Source organism: Rhinatrema bivittatum, chromosome 5, assembly GCF_901001135.1.
Source record: "Rhinatrema bivittatum chromosome 5, aRhiBiv1.1, whole genome shotgun sequence".
NCBI lineage: Eukaryota > Metazoa > Chordata > Amphibia > Gymnophiona > Rhinatrematidae > Rhinatrema > Rhinatrema bivittatum.
The window spans coordinates 74,663,072-74,684,209 of record NC_042619.1 but is presented as its reverse complement, the minus strand read 5'-3'; the positions used below and the strand labels follow the sequence as shown (position 1 = coordinate 74,684,209).

General features: G+C 39.8%; 1 protein-coding gene across 1 annotated transcript in view; it reads right to left on the bottom strand.

The window, feature by feature from the left end:
* ATM (ATM serine/threonine kinase) overlaps nt 1-21,138 on the bottom strand; it is a 586,955-nt gene that overhangs the window by 285,859 nt on the left and 279,958 nt on the right. Inside the window, exons 26-27 of the mRNA XM_029602465.1 lie at nt 15,893-16,139; nt 8,699-8,817 (exon numbers count right to left, since the gene is read on the bottom strand). Coding sequence (XP_029458325.1) covers nt 8,699-8,817; nt 15,893-16,139 — 366 coding nt within the window. The remainder of the gene's footprint in view (nt 1-8,698; nt 8,818-15,892; nt 16,140-21,138) is intronic.

Genomic DNA, 21,138 nt, shown 5'->3' with positions numbered 1-21,138 from the left:
CTGGGCACAGGAAAGGGCACACATTGCTAACCAAGAGAAAGACAAAGACCTTTTGGAAAAAGACTGCACAGATCTCCTTCACTGTCATAAGACAACTGAAAGACCAAATGGGGCTAGACAGCCCTCCAGAAAGAAAACTGCAGTTTGTTAGCATCTGAAGAACAGATTGCATTCATGTAGGTATACCAGATGTTTGGCCAATAGGAACAATGGGCATAGAATTCAAGCGCTTGCTTGAAAGAAGAAGTGGTAAAGGGCATTAGGGTCTGTGGCAGACCCTACCTGCTGAATGACTACAATAAAAAACCTGACCTTCCAGGTCAAATGATGGAAACAAGTGGCCCAAGGCATAAAAGGCTACTCCTTTAATGGGAGGAACACACGAAGACCCCATGCACTGATGGGGAGCCGCTATTGAAGCTTACCCAATCTCAGCACTTCCATGACAGGCAGATCCTTCCACCTGGCAGTATAACCCAGGCAGAAGGGAAGCACCTTGGCCAGTGAAAGCACAAAAAGCTAGTAACAGGGAAAGGACAGTGTACCTTTCCTTGAAGTTATATGCTAATATACTCCAAACTGCACAGTGGCTTCTCCCTTGATATTCCTACTGAAAGAAGAAACAAAGAATACAAGGAGACAGACCCTGGGGCTGAAAGTGTATAAAGAAATAGTCTGTAAGCTACAGAAATCAAGTTGGGCAACACCCCAACTATACCAACCCTTTGCTGATCTTGTCAGGGTGTTGCCACTGAGGCTGACTCAGCCCATAGAGCACATCTCCTCTCAGCAGGCAAGAGCAACATATACTGAGACAAGGGTGAGAACATTATGAGGAAGAACTCCAGAAACCTCTCTGCTGAGAGTATGAAAACAGGAATGCTGGAAGAGTCAGCCCTTATAGTAGCCGGACCGCTTCACTGACCTAACCAGATGCAATCTGACCAATAAAACAGAACTGCTCACCAATCAGGTATAAATATCCAAAAACTACTGCCCAAGATAACTCGTTTTCTAGTGGCACATGAAGTGGAAAGAATATATGCCTGGACAAGGATCACCTTGTCAGCCCACAAACACTCCTACTGCCAGAGTTACACCTGAAAGAGACTTGACAACCCTTACGTGACAGCAACAAGGGTGAGGGGCCTCTTGCAAGATCCTCCATCCGCTGATACATGCAGCCCCAGACATGGTGAATTGTCTAAAAGGTACACATTTATTTGGGATGCAGAAGGTCTATAACATTCATCTCAGAGGTAGAGTACCACCCAAATGTGATAGCGATTGACAAAAGTGGTCACAAAGTGAAAAGATGCACATTATACCTGGCAGATACCAGAAAATGTAGTCCTCCCACAGAAAAATTCCTTAGCTGTTGCTAGGGAGTGGATTCCCAAGAGCAGGAATCAACAACACTGCGGAGAGCCCAAGCTCAGGATATCTCCTCGGCTACCATGAAGCATCTCCGCTGCGTAATAGTGCAATGGTGGTTCATCCGATGGGCTCTCAGATCCAGCAGGGAACAGAGAGTGTCTGCCACTCGAAGGCAAAGCTCATTTGGAGAATGGAAAGGGGGGGGGAACCCCCTTACCAGGGCAGAAAATGAGGTTCCGAGAGGGAACCTACTAAGCTTGTTTCTCTAACGCCAATAGCCATACACTCCATCCCCAAAGGAGAGGACATCAACGGCACCTATGGCACTCGATGACATCAACATCTAGAAGGTGTTGAGTGCCCAGGTCATCAATGGTATTCAAACGTGTCAATGATTATGGCACTCAGTCAACCCCAAAAATGTGTCGATGGCACTGGATGGCATCGATAGCATCTCTGGCGCTAGATGGCACCCATGGTGCTTGATGGAATTGACAGTATTCAAAAGGCATTGATTGTGCTTGATGGCATCCGCACCCATGAATTTCAATGGCCTCAATGGCGCCCTCACAGTACTTGTTAGTAGAGATGTGAATCGGAACCAGAATCGGTTCGGATTTCAGTTCCGGTTCACATCTCTACTTGTTAGTGCCCCCCGGCATTCAATGATGTCAGTGCCAATGATGCTTGATGGCGCTGATGGCACTCAACGGTGTGCATGGTACAAGATAGCATCCATGGCGCTTTATGGCTTTGAGGGAATCAATGGTGCTTGACGCTCCAGCATCTGACCATCAGTGCTGGGGAAGGGCGTGCATGGGCAACTGATTTCAGGTATGACACCAATCTTGCAGCAGGAAAGCTGATTGCCCAGACTCATGCCTGCCCTCTCTCTCAAGCAGACTCTACTGCCAGGGAAGCTGACAAGAGGGGAGGGGAGGCTACGTCATGCAAGGCACCAGAGTTGAAGATTAGCTTGGATTCATGAAGACTAGTTCCAAGGAATGTGGGGAGTATAAGTTCTCCCCCTCATGGGAATGGTCCAGTCCTGGATTCCTTTACGTTCTAGGCCTCCGTCAATGCCCAGCAGTCAAATAAAATGTCCTGGAACTCTTGCCTGGATGGGAACTCAGGCAAGTTCCCAGGCCAACGGCTTTCTTGGATCACTCATAGAATTTCATGCTGCAAGTCCCATAAGGCACAGGACAAAGACACAAAACAGACAAATTAAAGGAGAGGACAACACAAAAAGATGGCATTCTGATTTGGAAGAAGGAATTCCAGTGGATAAATCATCTGATTCTAGGACAAGGATAGGCATTATGGAAGAGGATTAGACTAACTTGGCTGATCAGTGCTAGCGTTCGAATCTTGGTGCTGAGAAGTTGATGGCGCCAATAAGGTCGTGATCTGCTTATTTGAAGAAGGCATCATTGAACTATGTGCACCGTTGAGTGATGATGTTGATGGCTTTCTATGCATTGCCTCCATGCTGGCATGACCTACCTTGGCTCCAGAATGCTTTGGTGCTGAAGAATGTATTCTCCCTCCTCTTTAGAAGAGGGGGGATGGCACGTGTGCAGAGACTTTTACAAGTCATGGAACATAGCATGAGAGGACTCTGCCTTATTTGTTTTAGATAATGGTTTCTCAGCTGGTGATAGTTTTCTCTTCGGTGATCTGGAGCATGGAGTTAAAATCAAGAATTCCTTGCTCTGGGTGACATTCTGGCACAATATTGTGGGGTGGCCCCAAGCAGTGGACACAATGTTCATGTTGTTTCAACAAGTATATTGTGCATGAACAGGGGCATGTTTTGAAGCCTGGTTTGACTTATTTATTTATTTAACAGTTTTATATACCGAAGTTCTAGTAACAAAGTTACTAATCAATTCGGTTTACATTGTAACAATAAAATTGACAGAATATAGAATTATGTCTTACAGAGAACAGGGAAGATTTAACTTGGAAATAAATAAAATAACTTAGTGAGAGCAATAAATAACTTCAATGGAGCAAGGAGAGTACAATTTAAATACAATATAATATAGGAGGATAAATTTGGAATTGAATGAGTTGGGCCTGAGGTCGATTGTTGAAAAGTTTAGAAAAGTTATTGGGATAAGGAGAATGCTTGATTAAACAGCCAAGTCTTGAGTCGCTTTTTAAAGGTGGGTGTTGATTGTTCCAATCTCAGGTCAGGAGGGAGAGAGTTCCAGAGTTTAGGTCCAGCGGTGGAAAGAGCTCTTTTACTAAGAGAAGTTTTGAGCGGATGGGCCTTTAGCGTGCCTCTCTGGGCTAGCCTCATTGGACGGGAAGAGGTGTGAAATTGTAAAGGGATGGTGAGTTCAATTGGAGAAGTGTTTTTGATGACTTTGTGGATTATTGTTATAGTTTTATAGAGGATTCTCTGATTGATGGGGAGCCAGTGAAGGTTCTTTAAGATGGGTGTAATATGTTCCCTTTTGTTAGATTTGGTTAGAATCCTCGCAGTGGCATTTTGTAATAATTGACTTCCACTAATGTGAACAAAGCTGAGGCTAGGTTGCACTCAATGACATCCAAAAGTCTGAAGAACCTTAAGATTTCTTTTGGAGTCTGGTTGTGGAGCTGAAAGGACATCAAGCCGCCTTGGTACAGAGCTTGGGAAGTGAAAACACCAGCTAATTACCATCTATAGCGTGCTGTGAGTAGCGAGAGTCAGCAATCAACAACAGCTGAGCCCGAGACTTTACGTCATCACCAGGTGCCCGGGTCTTTAAAACCCGAGATACGCCGGCGCACTGCCTAAGCCTTCGGCACGTGCAACTTAGACCGGCTTTGACTGGGATTTGGCTGTAAATTTTAAAGTTATTCTAGGATTGATGGGTCGTAAGAGGAAAGACAGATTTATTACATCATCGCCAGCCGCAACCAGAATTGGCCCTATGGATGCCCACATGAGTCGGCAGGAACCACCAGTAATGGACAATATGCGAGATTCATTGGAAACCTCGCTTAGTCCAGGCAATAGGTCTACTCCCCCTCAACCACAAAATGATCCAGGAGAAGAGCAGCAAGATGAGATGGACTCAACCAACGTGAGTGCAAAACATTTGCAAGTAGCGGCGGCTGTTTCCGATCCCTCTATGAGCCTCAAGGTTTCTACAACTGTGGTACGAGAGGAAAATCTTGTTGTAACCATTGGCAATACCCAGATAAACTCTGTGGATCCTGCCAATGTAACTCTCTCGGATTTGTGGAGGGTGCTGGTAAAGTTGGACATGAATTTGACTCAAGTTAACTCTTCTCTCTCCTCATTAGTTAATATTAATAGAATTTCAACATTAGAGTAGGGTAAAAGATTGAGTACAGTAGAACCTACGTTGAATGAAGTGTCTGGGAAAATTGGTAATATGCAAGATTTGGGAAATGTATTGATTAGAGATAGTACTTCTTTACATATTGAATTGGAAAATGTGGAAAATCTGATTAGAGTTAAAAATCTAAGATTGGTTAATTTTCCATTGACTAGATTAATATCTCCAAAAGAGATGTTGGTAAAATATTTAAAAGAAATTCTAATGTATGAAGATAAGGATATTCCAGCTATATCTAAGAAATACTATTTTCCCTCTCGTTATAATAAAATAGAATGAGTGAAGAAAGTAGTACTGGTATTACTACTTTCTTAGAGGAATCAATAGATGTTATAAACTGTAGAACAACTCTCTTTATATCCTTTATAGCAGAGAGAGATAAAGAGTGTATGCTTGAGACATTTTTCAGAAATAAAGACCTGCAATTTTGTGGCCAAAAAATGTATATATTTCCAGATGTTGCAAGATCCACACAGGCCCGCAGGAGACAGTTCTTGGCACTGAAAAGTAAGACCCTTGAAATTGGTGCAAAGTTTTATTTGAGATATCCATCAAGATGTTTTATAAATTTCCAGGGAAAGAAATTTAGTTTCACTGAGCCATTACACCTAGAAAATTTTCTGAAAGATAAATCATGATTTAATAGTAACCAAGAATCTATTCTAGGAGAAGCCCCAGAAGTTAAAGTAGATAATGTCCTTTCACAAAATGTTTAAATTATGGAAGATTATTTGTTAAGATAGACCTCCCTCATTATTAGTACCTAACTTGGAAAATGCTGGATTAGAATGTTGATTTGTTTTATGTATAAAATGATATTTTTCCAAGTTAGGATTACCTATCTGATTTGTGAAGAAACATGATGTAGAAGTTTGAAATATGATTAATAAAGAGATAATTGAAAAAAAGAAAAAAAAAAGATTTCTTTTTTCTGGAGACTTGTGAAAAAAATTAAATGAAAAATACTACGAGGGAGGAAAAAAGAAAATTAGGTGATGACAAAAAATCCTAAAGAGAAGCTAATAAAAGTGAGTGCAAAAAATGCATTCTTTTGCCTAAGCAGAAAAAAAAAGACTGAGGAAACTTGTTTGGCAGCTGCTGCATGAGAATCCTCATGCACGCTCAGAAAGATCTTCTTGGTCTGAGAGAGCTTTTCCATCTTGGAGCTTTCAGATGATGTCTCCTACTTGTGTAGCTGATTATTATCCTGCTTGTCCACAGAGAAATAAATTTCACAGTTTGGTAAATTTACAAACAGTGGGAATATCAATTTTATTATTTTCACCTTGGACTCTTTAAGGCATTCACCCCACCCTAGTAATAAGTATCTGCCATTGTTAAGAAATAAATCAAATACTTTTAGGTCTTGCTCAAATGCTGAACGTCCCCCTGTTGTTCCCCCCTCCCACACGCCACATTCAAACTCCATAGCCGCTACTCAACTAAATCCTTACAGTACTATCAATATTTTACATTTGATCTAAATAACTGTGTTCAAGTTTCCTAAAATTTAATAGACCATTCCTATCCTCCATTAAATGTCTACTAGTCTAATTTTGGGTCTGGCTTTTCTCCACTATATCTCCTTCTATATTATTTCACGGAATATTTTATGAGCACCAGGCAGGCTATTGACAAGAAATTTCAATTTACTCAAGAAATAAACTTTTCTCCACAGAAAGATCCAGTTGACACCGTCATCAACTTGCATTCCTTAATTTTAAATATCCACATATCTAAAGTTGGAGCTTTGTATTATAACCACATGATCAAGAAACAAATTCCCCTCTATTTTACATCCTCTCCCGTCTCATTTTAGTCCACTCAGTGCAGCAATAGACCTCAGAGGCCATTCAGTAGGGCTCCTACTAAAACAGTGCAATCATGAGCTCTCATCTGGCTTCTAGGTGTTGCCATTACATGAGGACTGGGACTCCCTCTCCCACTCAGGGGGAGGGAGTCCCAGTATACTTTTAAGCATCCCAAGAAGCAGAAGACTTGAATCTGGAATTGAACCCAGAGCAGCAGTTTCTACCCTTAACAGAATGCAAGGGGGGTAATCTGCATGGAGAAGTAGTTACTACCATAAGAAACTTGCTGAGTAGACTGGATGGACCATTTGGTCTTTTTCTGCAGTTCCTCTGAGTCATCATTTAGACAAAAATAGCTCAGGAGCAAGTATCCCCCTATGATCTTCCTCTGTAAAGAGTGAAAAGAATTCATTTAATTTTTCTTGTTTAGTCTTATTCCCTGTAAGCATCCCTTTTACCTCCTAACATCTAACAACCCAACTGACTCCCTTGCAGGCTTTTTTTTTCATTAAGTAGTTTTTGCCTTTTTGGCAAGTGTCTCCCCAAATTATCTCTTGGTATGCTTTATCAGTGTTTTAAATCTAATTTGGAAGTGCTTACATGCCTTCCTATTTTCCCTCATTAGGTCCTGCTTTCCATTTTTTAAAAGATACTTTTGTCTTTGGTCACTTTTTTCACAGTTTCATTTAGCAATGCTGGCAAGTGTTTGCTCTTTTGATCTTTCTTAATTTGTGGAATGCATTTTATCTGGGCTTTCAACAATGTTTTTAAATAGCCTTCATGCCTTATGTAGATACTTGATGCTTGTAAATGCTTCTTTATTATAGTGTCCCCTTTTATAGTTATATGTTATTGTGGTAGGTTTTTTTTTTGTTTGTTTGTTTTTTTACTCCAGTAACTCAAATTTGATTGCATTATGATTACTGTTACAAGTGGCTCCATTATGGTTACCCTCTTGCATCAGATCCTGCATTCTAGTGAAAACTAAATCTAAAATAGCTCCCCCCACATTGGTTCTAGGACCAGGTGCTCGATGAAGCAATCATTTATGGTGCCCAGAAAATTAATCTCCTTGTCATGCTCTGACGAGACATTCACCAAACCAATGTTAGGGTAATTAAGCCTCCCATTATTATTGCGTTTTCACACTTAGCAACTTGTCTAATCTCTCCCAGAATTTTACTGTCTTTTCACCATTCCAGTCATGTGGACTGCAGTAAACTCCCAATGCTATACTGCTCTTTGCTGTATATGGAATTTATATCCATAAAGATTCCAGACTGCAGTTTGCTTCTTGCAGAATATTTATTTCACTTGATTCTACGGAATCTCTTAAATATAATACCACACCACCATCATTTCTATTTGACCTGTTATTTTGATATAATTTTGCACCCTTGTATGACGGGGTTCCACTGGTTGACCTTTTTCCACCAGGTCTCTGAGATGTCTGGTAGAACAAGGCAAAAAGATGAGAATGAAAGAGGGTAGATTCAGGAGTAATATAAGGAACTATTTCTTTACAGAAAGGGTGATGGACTCATGAACAGCCACCTTGTGGAGGTGGTAGAGATGAGGACCCCATTTGAATTCAAGAAAACATGGGTCAAGTACAGAGGATCTCTGAGAGAGAGGGACTATAAAGCTGAACAGAAGTAGATGGGCAGACTTGATGAGAAATATGATCTTTATGTGCCATCATGTTCTATGTTTCCATGTAGAATCCTACACATATTACGTATTTTTACCAATGTGATAAGTCCCATCTGAGAATAAGAAAAAACATTTTTTAATAAAGCTACACTAAAGAAATAGCAAAAACAAACCCCCCTTCAAATAAAGACAAACCTTTTCTTAGGGAGAAACAGATAAACATCTACTCATTAAGAGAAAATAAAAGATTGACAGGCCTTTTCAGTCCATTTCTCCTTTCACACACAGCCACAGATCCTACTGGATCTATGGTTTCACTCTGGCTTCTCCATCACTGAGAATCCTCTGAGGTAATACCATGCCTTTTTTGAATTCCAATGCCATTTTTGCCTCCATTATTTTCATGTCTGCCCTTTTTTCTGGCACAGTACTATCCAAACATAGCCCAAACCAAAAATATAACTACACATGATATGTACAATTTTTATTTGCTCTTACCCTGCAAATTTTATCAGTTCAGTTCCTTGACCAATCTCAGGACTGGATGTTTCATGCAAAGTCATCAGCAATTCCACGATAATATCTGGCAAGTTACTGAGGAATAAATTATCAATTTGCTACAAAAAAACAAAACAAAAACAAAGAGCCTTGCTTTTAATGCTGACAGTTCTTTCATACATGTATATACTTCTGAACCTTTTAAACCATAAAATAGTCCCTGTATTATCTAGGAATATTTCTTCCTCCTCCTTCCTTTCATTCAGAAGCATAGTTCCTTAGTATGATTAATTAAAAAGAAAATAAATAACCTACACCTTGACAACACATGAATTGTTAAACAAAACAGACAAGTATAATTAAGTTTCATAACTGAATTTACTATATTACACAGTTCTGGACACTAAACTACAAAATTGCCTGGGATAACTATTCAAGGATTATAGAAGGACATGATAGGAACATTATTTTATAAACATTTCAGTTAAAAAAAATGAAATAAGTAGTCATTTAATAATATAGCATAAAAAGAGAACTGAAATTTATATATTTGGAATGGGTTTCAGATTTTGATTTCAAGTAACAGTGAACTTTGTAGAAATATAAGCTACCACATTTCATGGGTACTTCTCCAAGGCCTGAGGCTCAATGAATCTTTAAGCCAAAGTGACCAACATCAAAATTAAGGTATTCCATGTCAGGTAGGTACCTGAGTACACAAGAATTGAATGTTCCATAACATTTATCTGAAAGAACATAAGAAATTGCCATACTGGGTCAGACCAAGGGTCCATCAAGCCCAGCATCCTGTTTCCAACAGTGGTCAATCCAGGTTATAATTACCCGAACAGTAAATAAATCCCATGTTATTAATGCCGGTAATAAGTAGTTGCTATTCTATAGGTCAACTTGATTAATAGCTGAACATTTTCTATCAAATAAAATATTTATTTAAAAGAACAATTATTTAATTGAACATTCTCTTCTAACTGAATCAGACACTACAAACCAATCACTACAATGTTTTACTTCTTGTTAAACTTGTTTATCTTTCCTTTAACTCTAATCCCAGTTAGAATAACCCCTGTTTTATTGTAACTTTCTCTTCCGTGCACTTGTTTATACTCCTGTAATGTATAATCTTATGTTTTAGTTATGTAGTTATAATGTATTGATCACCCCTTGTTTTATGTAAACCGACATGATACGTACTCCCGTGAATGCCGGTATAGAAAAACACAAATAAATAAATAATAGCAATTTATTGACTTGTCCAGGAACTTGTCCAACTCTTCTTTTAAACCCAGCTGCACTAACCACATCTTCCGACAATAAACTCCAGAACTTAACTGTGCGTGAAATAAAAATGAATTTTCTCCAATTTGTTTTAAATGTACTACTTGCTAATTTCATGGAGTGCCCCCTAGTCCTTGTATTACCTGAAAGAGTAAATAATCGATTCACATTTACCCATTTTAGTCCTCTCATGATTTTATAGACCTCTATCATATCCCCCCTCAGCCGTCTCTTCTCCAGGCTGAACAGTCCTAACCTCTTTAGCCTTTCCTCACAGTGGAGCTGTTCTATCCTCTTGATCATTTTGGATGCCTTCTCTGTACCTTCTCCAGTGCAATTATATCTTTTTTTGAGACCAGAATTGCACACAAAATGTGGTCTCACTATGGAGAGTTACACAGGTATTATGACATTCTCAGATTTATTCACTATTCCCAACTCCTAACATTCTATTTGCTTTATCAATTGCTGTAGTACACTGAACCAATGATTTCAACATATTGTACACTATGATGTATAGGTGTCAGAAACGGGGGTGGGGGGGGGGGGCACAGAGGCCATTGTCCCCCATAAATTTCCACTGGAAGCCTCATTGGTGGCAGGTGAGATGGAACATTATGTCCTTTCTACCACCCCATAATCCTCTTGCTTACCTTCCCTGCTTCTGGAGATTAGCAGTCTTGCAGTGCCCTCAGGCTACTTCCTCCTTCTCAGCTGCTGGCATCTGAATGACATTATCAGGTGCAGACAGCCGAGGAGATGGAAGCAACTCATGTTGCAAGTCCACGATCCTCCAAAAATAAGCCTGGGTGGGCCGCCATGGAGTCCATCCATTAGCAGCCAAACCAAGAGCCCATCCCATGGCAGCCAACAAAAAAGTCCAGGCTGCTGTTGCAGCTGAAAATGAGGTCCGAGTGCGCCTTCCTGCCTGCATGAGTGTGTGTATGTGTAGTGGTGCCTACCTGTGTGTGTAAAACCATGCTTACTTCTGTGAGAGACAACGCCTGCCTTCATCTGTGTGACTTCCTACCTACATGTGTGTGTGACATTGCCTGTGTATGTGTGTTTGTGCAGGTTTCTGTCTTTATGTGTGTATTTATTTAAAATCTTTTCTATACCATCAAGTTATTTACCATCACAACTGTTTACAGGAAGGCACAAATCATAACAAATTAATTGACATTTAATAAAAGTGCCAAAAATGGTTCGGTAACAAAGTGTGTTCAAATATACAGCTATATGCGGAGTTAGTTTGGAATGTCCTAGTGAAACCTGAGTCATCTTCTAACTTTACAAAGTTACCGTGCGACGTTGGATCAACAATAATTACTAAGCGTATTGTGAATCTGAGCGCTTAGTTTGTGGTGCTTGCCTTTACTTACTTTCTCCGTTCTCTTTGTTAAACGCCTGTTTAAAAAGCCATGTTTTTAACATTCCTTTAGTTTAAAATTTCTTTGTAATCTTAACTCAAAGGGCATTGAATTTCACAGGATGGGTCCTGCTAAAGACAATGCTCGCTCTCTGACTTGTGTTAGTCTTGCTATTTTTACCGATGGAACAGTTAGGAGTGCTTTATTTGCCGATTTCAGATTTCTATGTGGTACGTGTACACGTAATGCTGTGTTGAGCCATTCTGCTTTTTAATCGTGAATTAATCTATGTATAGTACATAATGCTTTGTATTGTACTTTTTGTTCTGTGGGTAACCAATGTAGTTCAGCTAGTGTTTCAGTAATGTGATCTCTTTTCCTGTTTGCCTGTAAGCATTCTTGCAGCAGAGTTTTGCAATATTTGAAGTGGTCTTATGGTTGTGTATGGTAATCCCAATAGCAGTGCATTACAGTAGTCAGTGCTGGCAAAAATTAGTGCTTGTAGGCCAGTTCTGAAATTTGCTAGTGTTAATAAAGGTTTTAATTTTCTTAGTATCGATTTGGCGTATCCTTCCTTTACCCCTTATACAGTAAGGGGTAATAGCGTGTCGAAAACGCGCGTCCAACCCCCCACCCGAAACTAATAGTGCCCGCAACATGCAAATGCATGTTGATGGTCCTATTAGTTACTCCCACGCGATCCAGAAAGCAGAATGTGCAGCGAAGCCACACATTTTACTTTACAAAATGAACGCCTGCCCAAAGGCTGGCATTAATTTCTGCCGGCGCCGGGGAATTGTACAGAAAAGCAGAAAAAACTGCTTTTCTGTACACCCTCCGACTTAATATCATAGCGATATTAAGTCGGAGGCCCCCAAAATAAAAAAAAATCAAAAATTTAAAAAAAAAAATTTTTAATTGGCCCGTGGCCCGGAAGACGGACGCTCAATTGTGCCGGCATCTGTTTTCCGAACCTGTGGCTGTCAGCGGGTTTGAGAACAGACGCCGGTAAAATTGAGCGTCAGCTGTCAAACTCGCTGACAGCCGCCGCTCCTGTCAAAAAAGAGGCTCTAGGGACGCGCTAGTGTCCTTAGCGCCTCTTTTTACCGTGGACCCTCATTTTCATACTAAATTGCACGCACAGGAGAGTGGCCTGTGCGCGCATCGGGAGAGCGGGCGCTTGCCTCTGAGCGCTGGCTCTCCCGTGGGTTTTACTCTATCGGCCTGATTGTTTGATTTTTTTTTTAGAGTAATATTGGAGTTTGTATTAGGTTTAAATTTTTCCGTTTGAGGTGCAGACATTCAGTCTTTTCAATGTTTATCACTAATTCCATTTAATTTAGTAGTAGTTTGATTATATCCAGGTACATGTTGGCTAAGTTTAGTGTTTTTTCAATTGTGTCATTGATGGGTAAGATTAGCTGTATGTCATCTGCATATTTGTAGTGTACAATTCCGAGCCCTGCAAGTAGATGGCATAGTGGTAAAAGGTAAATATTAGTGTCGCCGAGAGTGCAGATCCCTGTGGTACTCCTGTTTGTAGACTTACTTTTTCATACATTGTGTTTTTAATTTGTACTTGAAAGTATCTCTTACTTAGATATGATTTGAACCATGCAATTGTGTTACTATGAAGACCTATTTCTTCTAGTCTTTTGATTAGAATTTCATGGTTCACAGTGTCAAAAGCTGCTGATAAATCTAATAGAACAAGTATGTAGTGTGTTCCACTGTCAAAACCTCTTAGAATATTATCAGTAAGTGAAAGCAGTAAAGTTTCAGTGCTGTAATGTTTGCGGAAGCCATGTTGTGAGAGAAATAGGATGTTATTGTTTTCTAGATGTTCTGATAATTGTTTTTGTACTTTTTTTCTATTATTTTTGCAATTAATGGTATATTTGATACTGCTCTGTAGTTACTCAAGTTTAGTGGGTCCATGTTTTTCTTCTTTAAGATTGGTTTAGTTATTGCACCTTCTAGTATGAGAGAGTGACAACCTCCTGCCTCTATGTGTGAGTGCCTGCCCGCCTGCATGTTTACCTGCCTCGTGTGGGTGTTAATGCCTGCCTGAGTGCTTACCTGTATGTGTATGTGAGAGCTTGTGGGGAATGTTTGAGAGAATGAACATGTGTGAATGTGAGTGAGAGAAAGGATAAAGTTTGTGTGACTACCCACCCTCCATTTCACAACATTCTCAGGGTGATTGTCTAACAAAGGATCCTAGGAATGGAGAGCAGATCTTTTAATATTTACTAGTTTTAATTTCTGAGTGTTATTTGATAGGTCTGCTGTCAAATATTGTATTGTTTTTTGGGGAAATATTAGAACAGGTGTGTTTTAATTATTGGATATTCTATTGATTGGTTGTTTTGAAATATTTATTCCTTTTATTAATATGGTTTTATTATTATTATGAATGAGTAGAGCTTGGGGCATAGATTGGTTGGACATCCAAATCAAAAAGGTGTTCTGCTGCCCATGCTACAACACCTAGATCTTTTTCCTGGGTGGTAACTCCTGCTACGAAACCTAACCTAACCTCACATAACTACAGCATGGGTTACTTTTTCTGCTATGTGCATCACTTTGCACTTGTCCACATTAAATTTCATCTGCCATTTGGATGCCCAGTCTTCCAGTCACGCAATTTATCACAATCCACATGTGATTTAACTATGAATAATTATGTGTCACCTGCAAATTTGATCTCATCATTCCCCTTTCCAGATCATTTATAAATATATTAAAAATATATTTAAAAAGTACAGGACCAGTACAGATCCCTGAGGCACTTCACTGTTTAACTTTCTCCACTTTATCAAAGTATGTGCATATATTTTATATGTCAAATTTGCATCCAATGGATGCAGTACATGCAGATCTTTCTCATGCATATTCATTATGGATATCCTGAAAACCTGGCCTGTTTGCGGCCCTCGAGGACTGGAGTTCGCCATCCCTGATGTATGTAATAACCCTGATTAATTGGAAAGGCAGGAATTTTATAAACTGATGTATAAGCGTATCTTGCTTATCAGAATACTTGTGTACATATGTCCAAAGCACCAGTTTTCCAAGACTTAATCCAGTTGACTCAGACTTTCACTTATTCACCCACACCCTTCATCCTTTGCTCCAGATAGCCTACCCAAAAACTACAGCTAAAAGAGAAATCAAATTTATCTGCGAGTTGATTAGCAGGAGTAAAAGCATGTGCGCATATTTGGCATATACGCATAGTCCGTTTATAAAACATATAAATGTGCGTGTACTTCAAAACCCTGCTCCAGGATGCCCTCTTTGTACATGCATACATTTCTAATCAACAGTTAAGAGTACAAATGTGTTCCAGCCCTTATGAAAATTCACTTAGAAAGCACAGAGGTTAATATGTGTGTATATGGTGTATATGGTGATTTTCAAAGACTTATAGCCCTGCATAAGTCTTTGAAAATTACTACAATAATTTTGGAGAATTACGTATAATTGAGCACCTCTCTATAAAATGGGTCAAGTACACAGTGACAATAACCCAGCTCAGCTGAACTTCAGGCATGATAAAATTCTCCCTGTCCTGAAATTGGGACTCTGTGTATTCATTTATTTCTTATTTCCAACACTTACTATTCATATCACATCGATCACAGTTACTGACAACATTTAAAGGAAAAAAAAAACAAAATAAAACTACTGGCAATCTTCTCCTGCTCTTGTTTGAGCTTTTAGCTCAATCACAGCCTGGTGGAATAGGGCTTACAGCATCATGAACATTCATTTGTAGCTACTCAGGGTTTTTTTCCCCATTTTTATTTCCTTTTTCCTCCTCTATTTAACCAGCCAATACTGCAACAATTCTCTGGCTTAAGATGTGTTGATCAGTTTTCCTGGGAATCTGGTACAAGTGTGCTGTTGAGTCAGTCAGATGGTATGGTTTTACAGAAATATCAGTCTCCTCAGCATCTGCGAACCAAAGGAGCAGGAGCCTAGTCTGGAAACCAAATCTTCCAGCTCCCACATAGCAGCACTGCTGTTGGGCCATCAGATCAGCCTCAGTGTTAGTACTTTTGACTGCCATTTGCATTGCTCTGGTTGAAGCTACTGATATGTGCTTCCTGAAGATACAAATTTCTTGTATCATATTTTTCCAGCTTCACATCTTTGTTTACTTATTGGAATGATGGACAAAGTATTATTACTTGATGTTCAATACAGAATGAAGTAAGGAGCCTTCAGTTTAGGTACTATGCTATAAATGGAGATGCTTAACTGTGTTTTTGTAATAGTAATCCATTGTCTGATAGAACTTAGATAAAAGGCATATTAAAAGAACTAGAGAAGAATGGTGAGTTATAGCTGTATTAATCGAGTATATTTAAAATGTCATTCACTGTTCCCACATAGCAAAAAGGAGTAAATGTTACATGAAATATGAACCCCAGTGGATTTAAACGTTACCTTTTGAGGATTTTGTTTTTTTTCTTTTACTTACCTCTCACTCTTAAAATGCAGGCAAATAACAGAATTGTACCTGTTTTCCTAGACAGTCTTCTTCCTTTAGTTTATCATAGACCATGGATGCTACATCCCTCAGCTGGGCCATGTTGCTGTCACCTGCAGCTTGGTAGGCAAAATATGGCAGGATGTTCACAAGGATCTTAGGAAAGCAGTCTGCTAACAGCAGCCGCCAGTCCTTCTGAATTTGCCTGGCCAGAGACTTCACTTCTTCAAAATCACTTCTGATGACTAGATGTGGGATCAGAACTTTATAGCAGGACCTGAAGAGAACAAGGAATGATTGAATCTTGATTTCTGAACACTTTTTCATTCAAAAACTAATCTTTCAATATTAAATCAGTTACTGCTACAGAGCAGGACGCAACATACAAGCCATTTATATAAATGCTGTGCTGGTGCTTGTAATTTATATTTTATAGTCCTTACCTGTAGGACCTCAACATCATAACTTCTGCAGATAACTAAGATATGCAAAATAACTCACATGAGAGGAAGAGCCGTCAACAAACTGAGCGGTCAAGAATTTGACAACTAAAATATAATGCAGGGAAAAGGTAAAGTCATGCATTTAGGGCAAAGAAACTCAGTGCTGCAGTACATAATGTGGGAGGAGAGGAAAGGTGCACCAAAGACAAGAGGGATCTGAGAAGGATCAAGCCTGATGATGTCAAGGTTGTTAAAGAGTTACAGAACTGTGGAGAAGAGTCAGTCAATACAGGAATAACCAGCAAATTAAAAGTAGTGGTAATATCTCTGCACAAATCATTGATGGGACTTCATATGCAGTAGCAGGTCCAGATTCTTGAAGGCACATTTCTAAACAGAAATAAGCAAATTAAGAACAGTCCAGAGGATGGCTACAAATATAATTTCGATTCTGTACCATAAACCCTGGGGTGAGACTTACAGATCTGAGAATAGAAATTATGGTATTTCTGGAGGCTACTATACTCTAGAATAAGGAGTCAGGATATGAGGTGACAGAATCAGGAGTAACATAAGGAAATATTTCTTAATAGCCTCCCAAAGCAGATAGTGCAGGCAAAAATAATATCAGAATTAAAGAAGGCATGTGATAAGCACAGAAAATCCATGGCAGTAGGAAAGCAGGCCTTAAGCCAAAAACCAAGGTTGGTCTGTGGTTTTGTATCAGGAAGGAGATGGACATTGCAATCCTATCTGCCACTATATTTTCTATTTCACATTCCGTTTTCAGCAATGTACTAATATGCACGCTGAGATTTTTAGTTTTCTTCTAAATCAAAAGGAAAACAAACCAGCAAAGCCTTTGATGCTCCAAGCAATTACAATTCTTTCATCTACTCTGCACAAATTTTACATTTCAGAGATAATAAAATGCATTAAAGAAGTAGAACATGAAGCAAGTGAAGTTGCTGATTTGTATTTTCTGAGGATAAAAGTTCATTGGTCACATGATTGCACTGAGCACTGAATGGACTATCATTCCAGAACTTTCTAAAAGGCTCAAAAGGTCTTTACTGCACATTCATAGAAGTTGCTGCACTGCTGCAGCTCCTCTCAGTTTCATTAATACAACTTTGAAACTTTGATTGGGGGAAACCAAAGAAAAGGGAGGATTTGTGTGATTGGTTAACTGCTAACTGCAGGAAAGCAAAGTTGCTTACCTGTAACAGGCATTCTCAGAGGACAGCAGGATCCTAATCCTCACATATGGGTGACATCATTGGATGGAGCCCCGGTCCTGAACTTTGATGTCAAAGATTCTAGAACTTTCAAACATGCTTAGCTGTAGTCATCATCCTGCTCCCTAGGTAGAGTCTCTCAGTCCATGATATAGCTTATACAAGGAAAAAACTCAATCCCAGGGGAGGCTGGTGGGTTTCATGAAAGCTAACATCCTGCTGACATCGGAGAACACCTGTTACAGGTAAGCAACTCTGCATTATCTGAGGATAAGGAAGACGGTAGTCCTCACACATGGGTGATTCCCAAGCTATAGGCTGTCCGAGCAGGACAAAGTAGGAAACCGCACAGTGCTGAAAGCACCACCTCTTTCCCTTTTGGCTGTAAGACAGTCAACCCACAAGGGGTCTAGGCGGGAAAAGAGTTGGGTTCTACTAAAACAAAACCATAAAAGAGACTGAGACACAAAATCTAGATGTATAGCAGGGGCGCCTAAGACAGGGGAATAATGTGAGCGCCAGTAAGAATCACACTACGCATGACGGAAAACATTACAAGCAGAGTTTCGGTCTAGAACCTCCTGGATACAGTCAAAAGTATAAAGATGTAAACAGGAGAACTCTTGGACGAAGACCAAATAGTTTCCTTTGGTATTACAAGACAACCAAAAACCAAACTGGGGCCTGAGAGCTCCCCAGAAAGAAATTGGGGTCCACTGGCATCTGAAGGACAGCATGAATCTATAGAAGTTTATGTTTACATTTATTAGAATTTGTGACTCGCCAAACACAAATGGCCTAGGCGATGAACAGAATAACATACATAGTAATAAGCAAATACAAAAGCATATAGACTTAAAACAACTACTGAACATAAAACTTGGCTTAAATCATTAAAAGTAAATACAATTAAAGACAAAATAAAAGTAATACATCACAGCATAAAATAATCAATAACAGATAATAAAAATAGAACATCTAAAGATAGGATAAATTAAAAAGAAAGGTTTTGCTCTCTAAAACTCTTTACAGACTCACATTGGCTAATATCAATAGGGAACGAATTCCAAAGAGTTGGTCCAGCAACCGAGAAAACGCATTCACGAATAGTGTGTAGTCGTGCGACTCTAGGAGAGGGAATCTCCAAGAGTCCTCTTTTGAGAGGAGCTCAAAGTTCTTGCTGGTTGATAAAATTTTAAAATCACATTAGCCCAAAGACATGCTTGGTCATTTAAAAGCTTAAAAATTAACATTCATGCTTTATATTTGATCCTCTTCTGTATAGATAGCCAGTGAAGCTCAATCAGTGTTGGGGTAAATTGGTCATTCCTTTATAAGCCTTATACCAACCTGTCTGCTGAATTCAAGTTTAACTGAAGTTAATGGAGAATTACAGATGGGATCCCTAAATATAAGCTATTGCAGTAGTCTATAATAAGAAAGATTGAGGTTTGTAGAACTGTACGAAAATCGGAAGGGTGAAGGAGCTTTCTGAGACCAGAGAGAACTTGGAGACTATAGAAACCTTGGCATATGACGTGTTTAATTTGTGGACGAAAAGAAAGGGTGTTGTCAAGAATGACACCAAGACTTTTGATTTGAGTCTTAATAGATAAAGAAAGATTATCAAGTGTAATAGTCTTGTTGTTAAGAGAGGAATAAGGACTGTGAATAGGAGTAAGGACTGAATAGTGGAGGAGTAGCCTAGTGGTTAGAGCAGTGAGCTATGAACCAGGAGACCAGGGTGACCTTGGGCAAGCCACTTTACCCTCCATTGCCTCAGGTACAAACTTAGATTGTAAGCCCTCTGGGGATAGGGAAATACCTACAGTACCTGAATGTAATCCACTTTGAAGCACTGAAAAAAGTGCTAAAAGCGGAATATAAATCTAAATAAATTAAAAAAATAAAAACAATTCGGTTTTAGACACGTTGACAGCAAGTTCTTTAAAATATAACCATTTTTTAATGGTTGCAGATACTTAGAAGCTTATGAGTTTGCTGCCCATGGTTGGCTGATAGGTACAATGGGCAGAAAAAGCCCAGCAACACTTGGAAGAATAATCAGCAACAACGGCAGGGTCTGTGATAGACCATATGTGCCAAAATACCAAACACAGTGGGAGCAGATGATCACCTTGCTGGTGGCTGAAAGGAATCAGTAAGTTTTCCTTGGAAAAAAAAAAAATTTTTTTACGCATTGGGCAGAAGTAAACTATTGGGGTATATTATTTAGAATGTTTGTGCTTTTAATAGTCAGTAAAGCAGCTAATAAACAAAAGTTAGAGTGTTTGTATTTCCCAACCCTCCCACCCCTAGCTCATCCTTTAATTTATAGGCAGGTGCCACTTTCACACTAAAAAAAAAATAAAAATAAAATAAAATCAGCCTTTTAACTTCACTTCACGAATTTTCCACAGTGAATTCACTAATAAATTTAAAGGACGCCAATTAGACAAATTCCAACTCCCATAGCAACCTAAAACTTAACTAGGAACTGAACAAATCTGAGATGAAGGCAGCAGTCCAGCAGCAAGAGGGAGGCTTCCCAGTCTTTTGCATTGAGTGTCACATGTATGATTTTTTTTTTACCAGCCGGTGAGAAGCTGTACATATGCATCTGATGCAAAGAGCTCCTGTCTCTCAGAGAACGAATCTGATCTCTGGAGGCTAGAGTGACAGACCTGGAGGAGCTGAGCAGACAGAGAGGTATATAGATGAGACCTTCAGGGACACAGTAGCCAAGTCCCAACTTCAGACTGGCAGCCCTGGTGCTGCCTTGGAGGAAGAAGGTCTCATGATCGGAGAGCATCAACCTGGTGCAGCAGGAAAGGATCCTGTAGCAAGGACCTGCTGTCCAGGTAGTACATTGTCCTTTTGCACAGAGGATGTCTCTCCAAGGGCTACTGCCCAGGAGAGAAGGGTTAGGTCGATCATCATAGTTTGTGATTTAATTATTAGGAATGTAGACATCTGGGTGGCTGGTGGGCATGAGGATCGCCTGGTCACATGCCTACCTGATGCAAGGTGGCAGACCTCATGTGTCACCTAGATAGGATTTTAGACAGTGCTGGGGAGGAGCCAGCTGTCATGGTACATGTGGGCACCAATGACATAGGAAAATGAGGGAGGGAGGTTCTGGAAGCCAAATTTAGGCTCCTAGGTAGAAAGCTGAAATCCAGAGCCTCCAGGGTAGCATTCTCTGAAATGCTCCCTGCCCATGTGCAGGTCCCCAGAGGCAGGCAGAGCTCCGGAGTCTCAATGAGTGGATGAGACGATAGTGCAAGGAAGAAGGATTCAGTTTTGTAAGGAACTGGGGAACCTTTTGGGGAAGGGGGAGTCTCTTCCAAAGGGATGGACTCCACCTTAACCAGACTGCTGGCACTAACCTTTAAAAAGGAGATAGAGCAGCTTTTAAACTAGAACAAAGGATAAAGCAGACAGTCGCTCAACAGCGCATGGTTTGGAGGGAGGTATCTTCAAAAGATACTAATGACACATTAGAATTAGGGCATCCCAACAATAAGAAAATTAGTCCAAGTGCCTATAACTAAAAACTCACCTGAGCTAAAAAATTCTAACTTATCCCTATCAA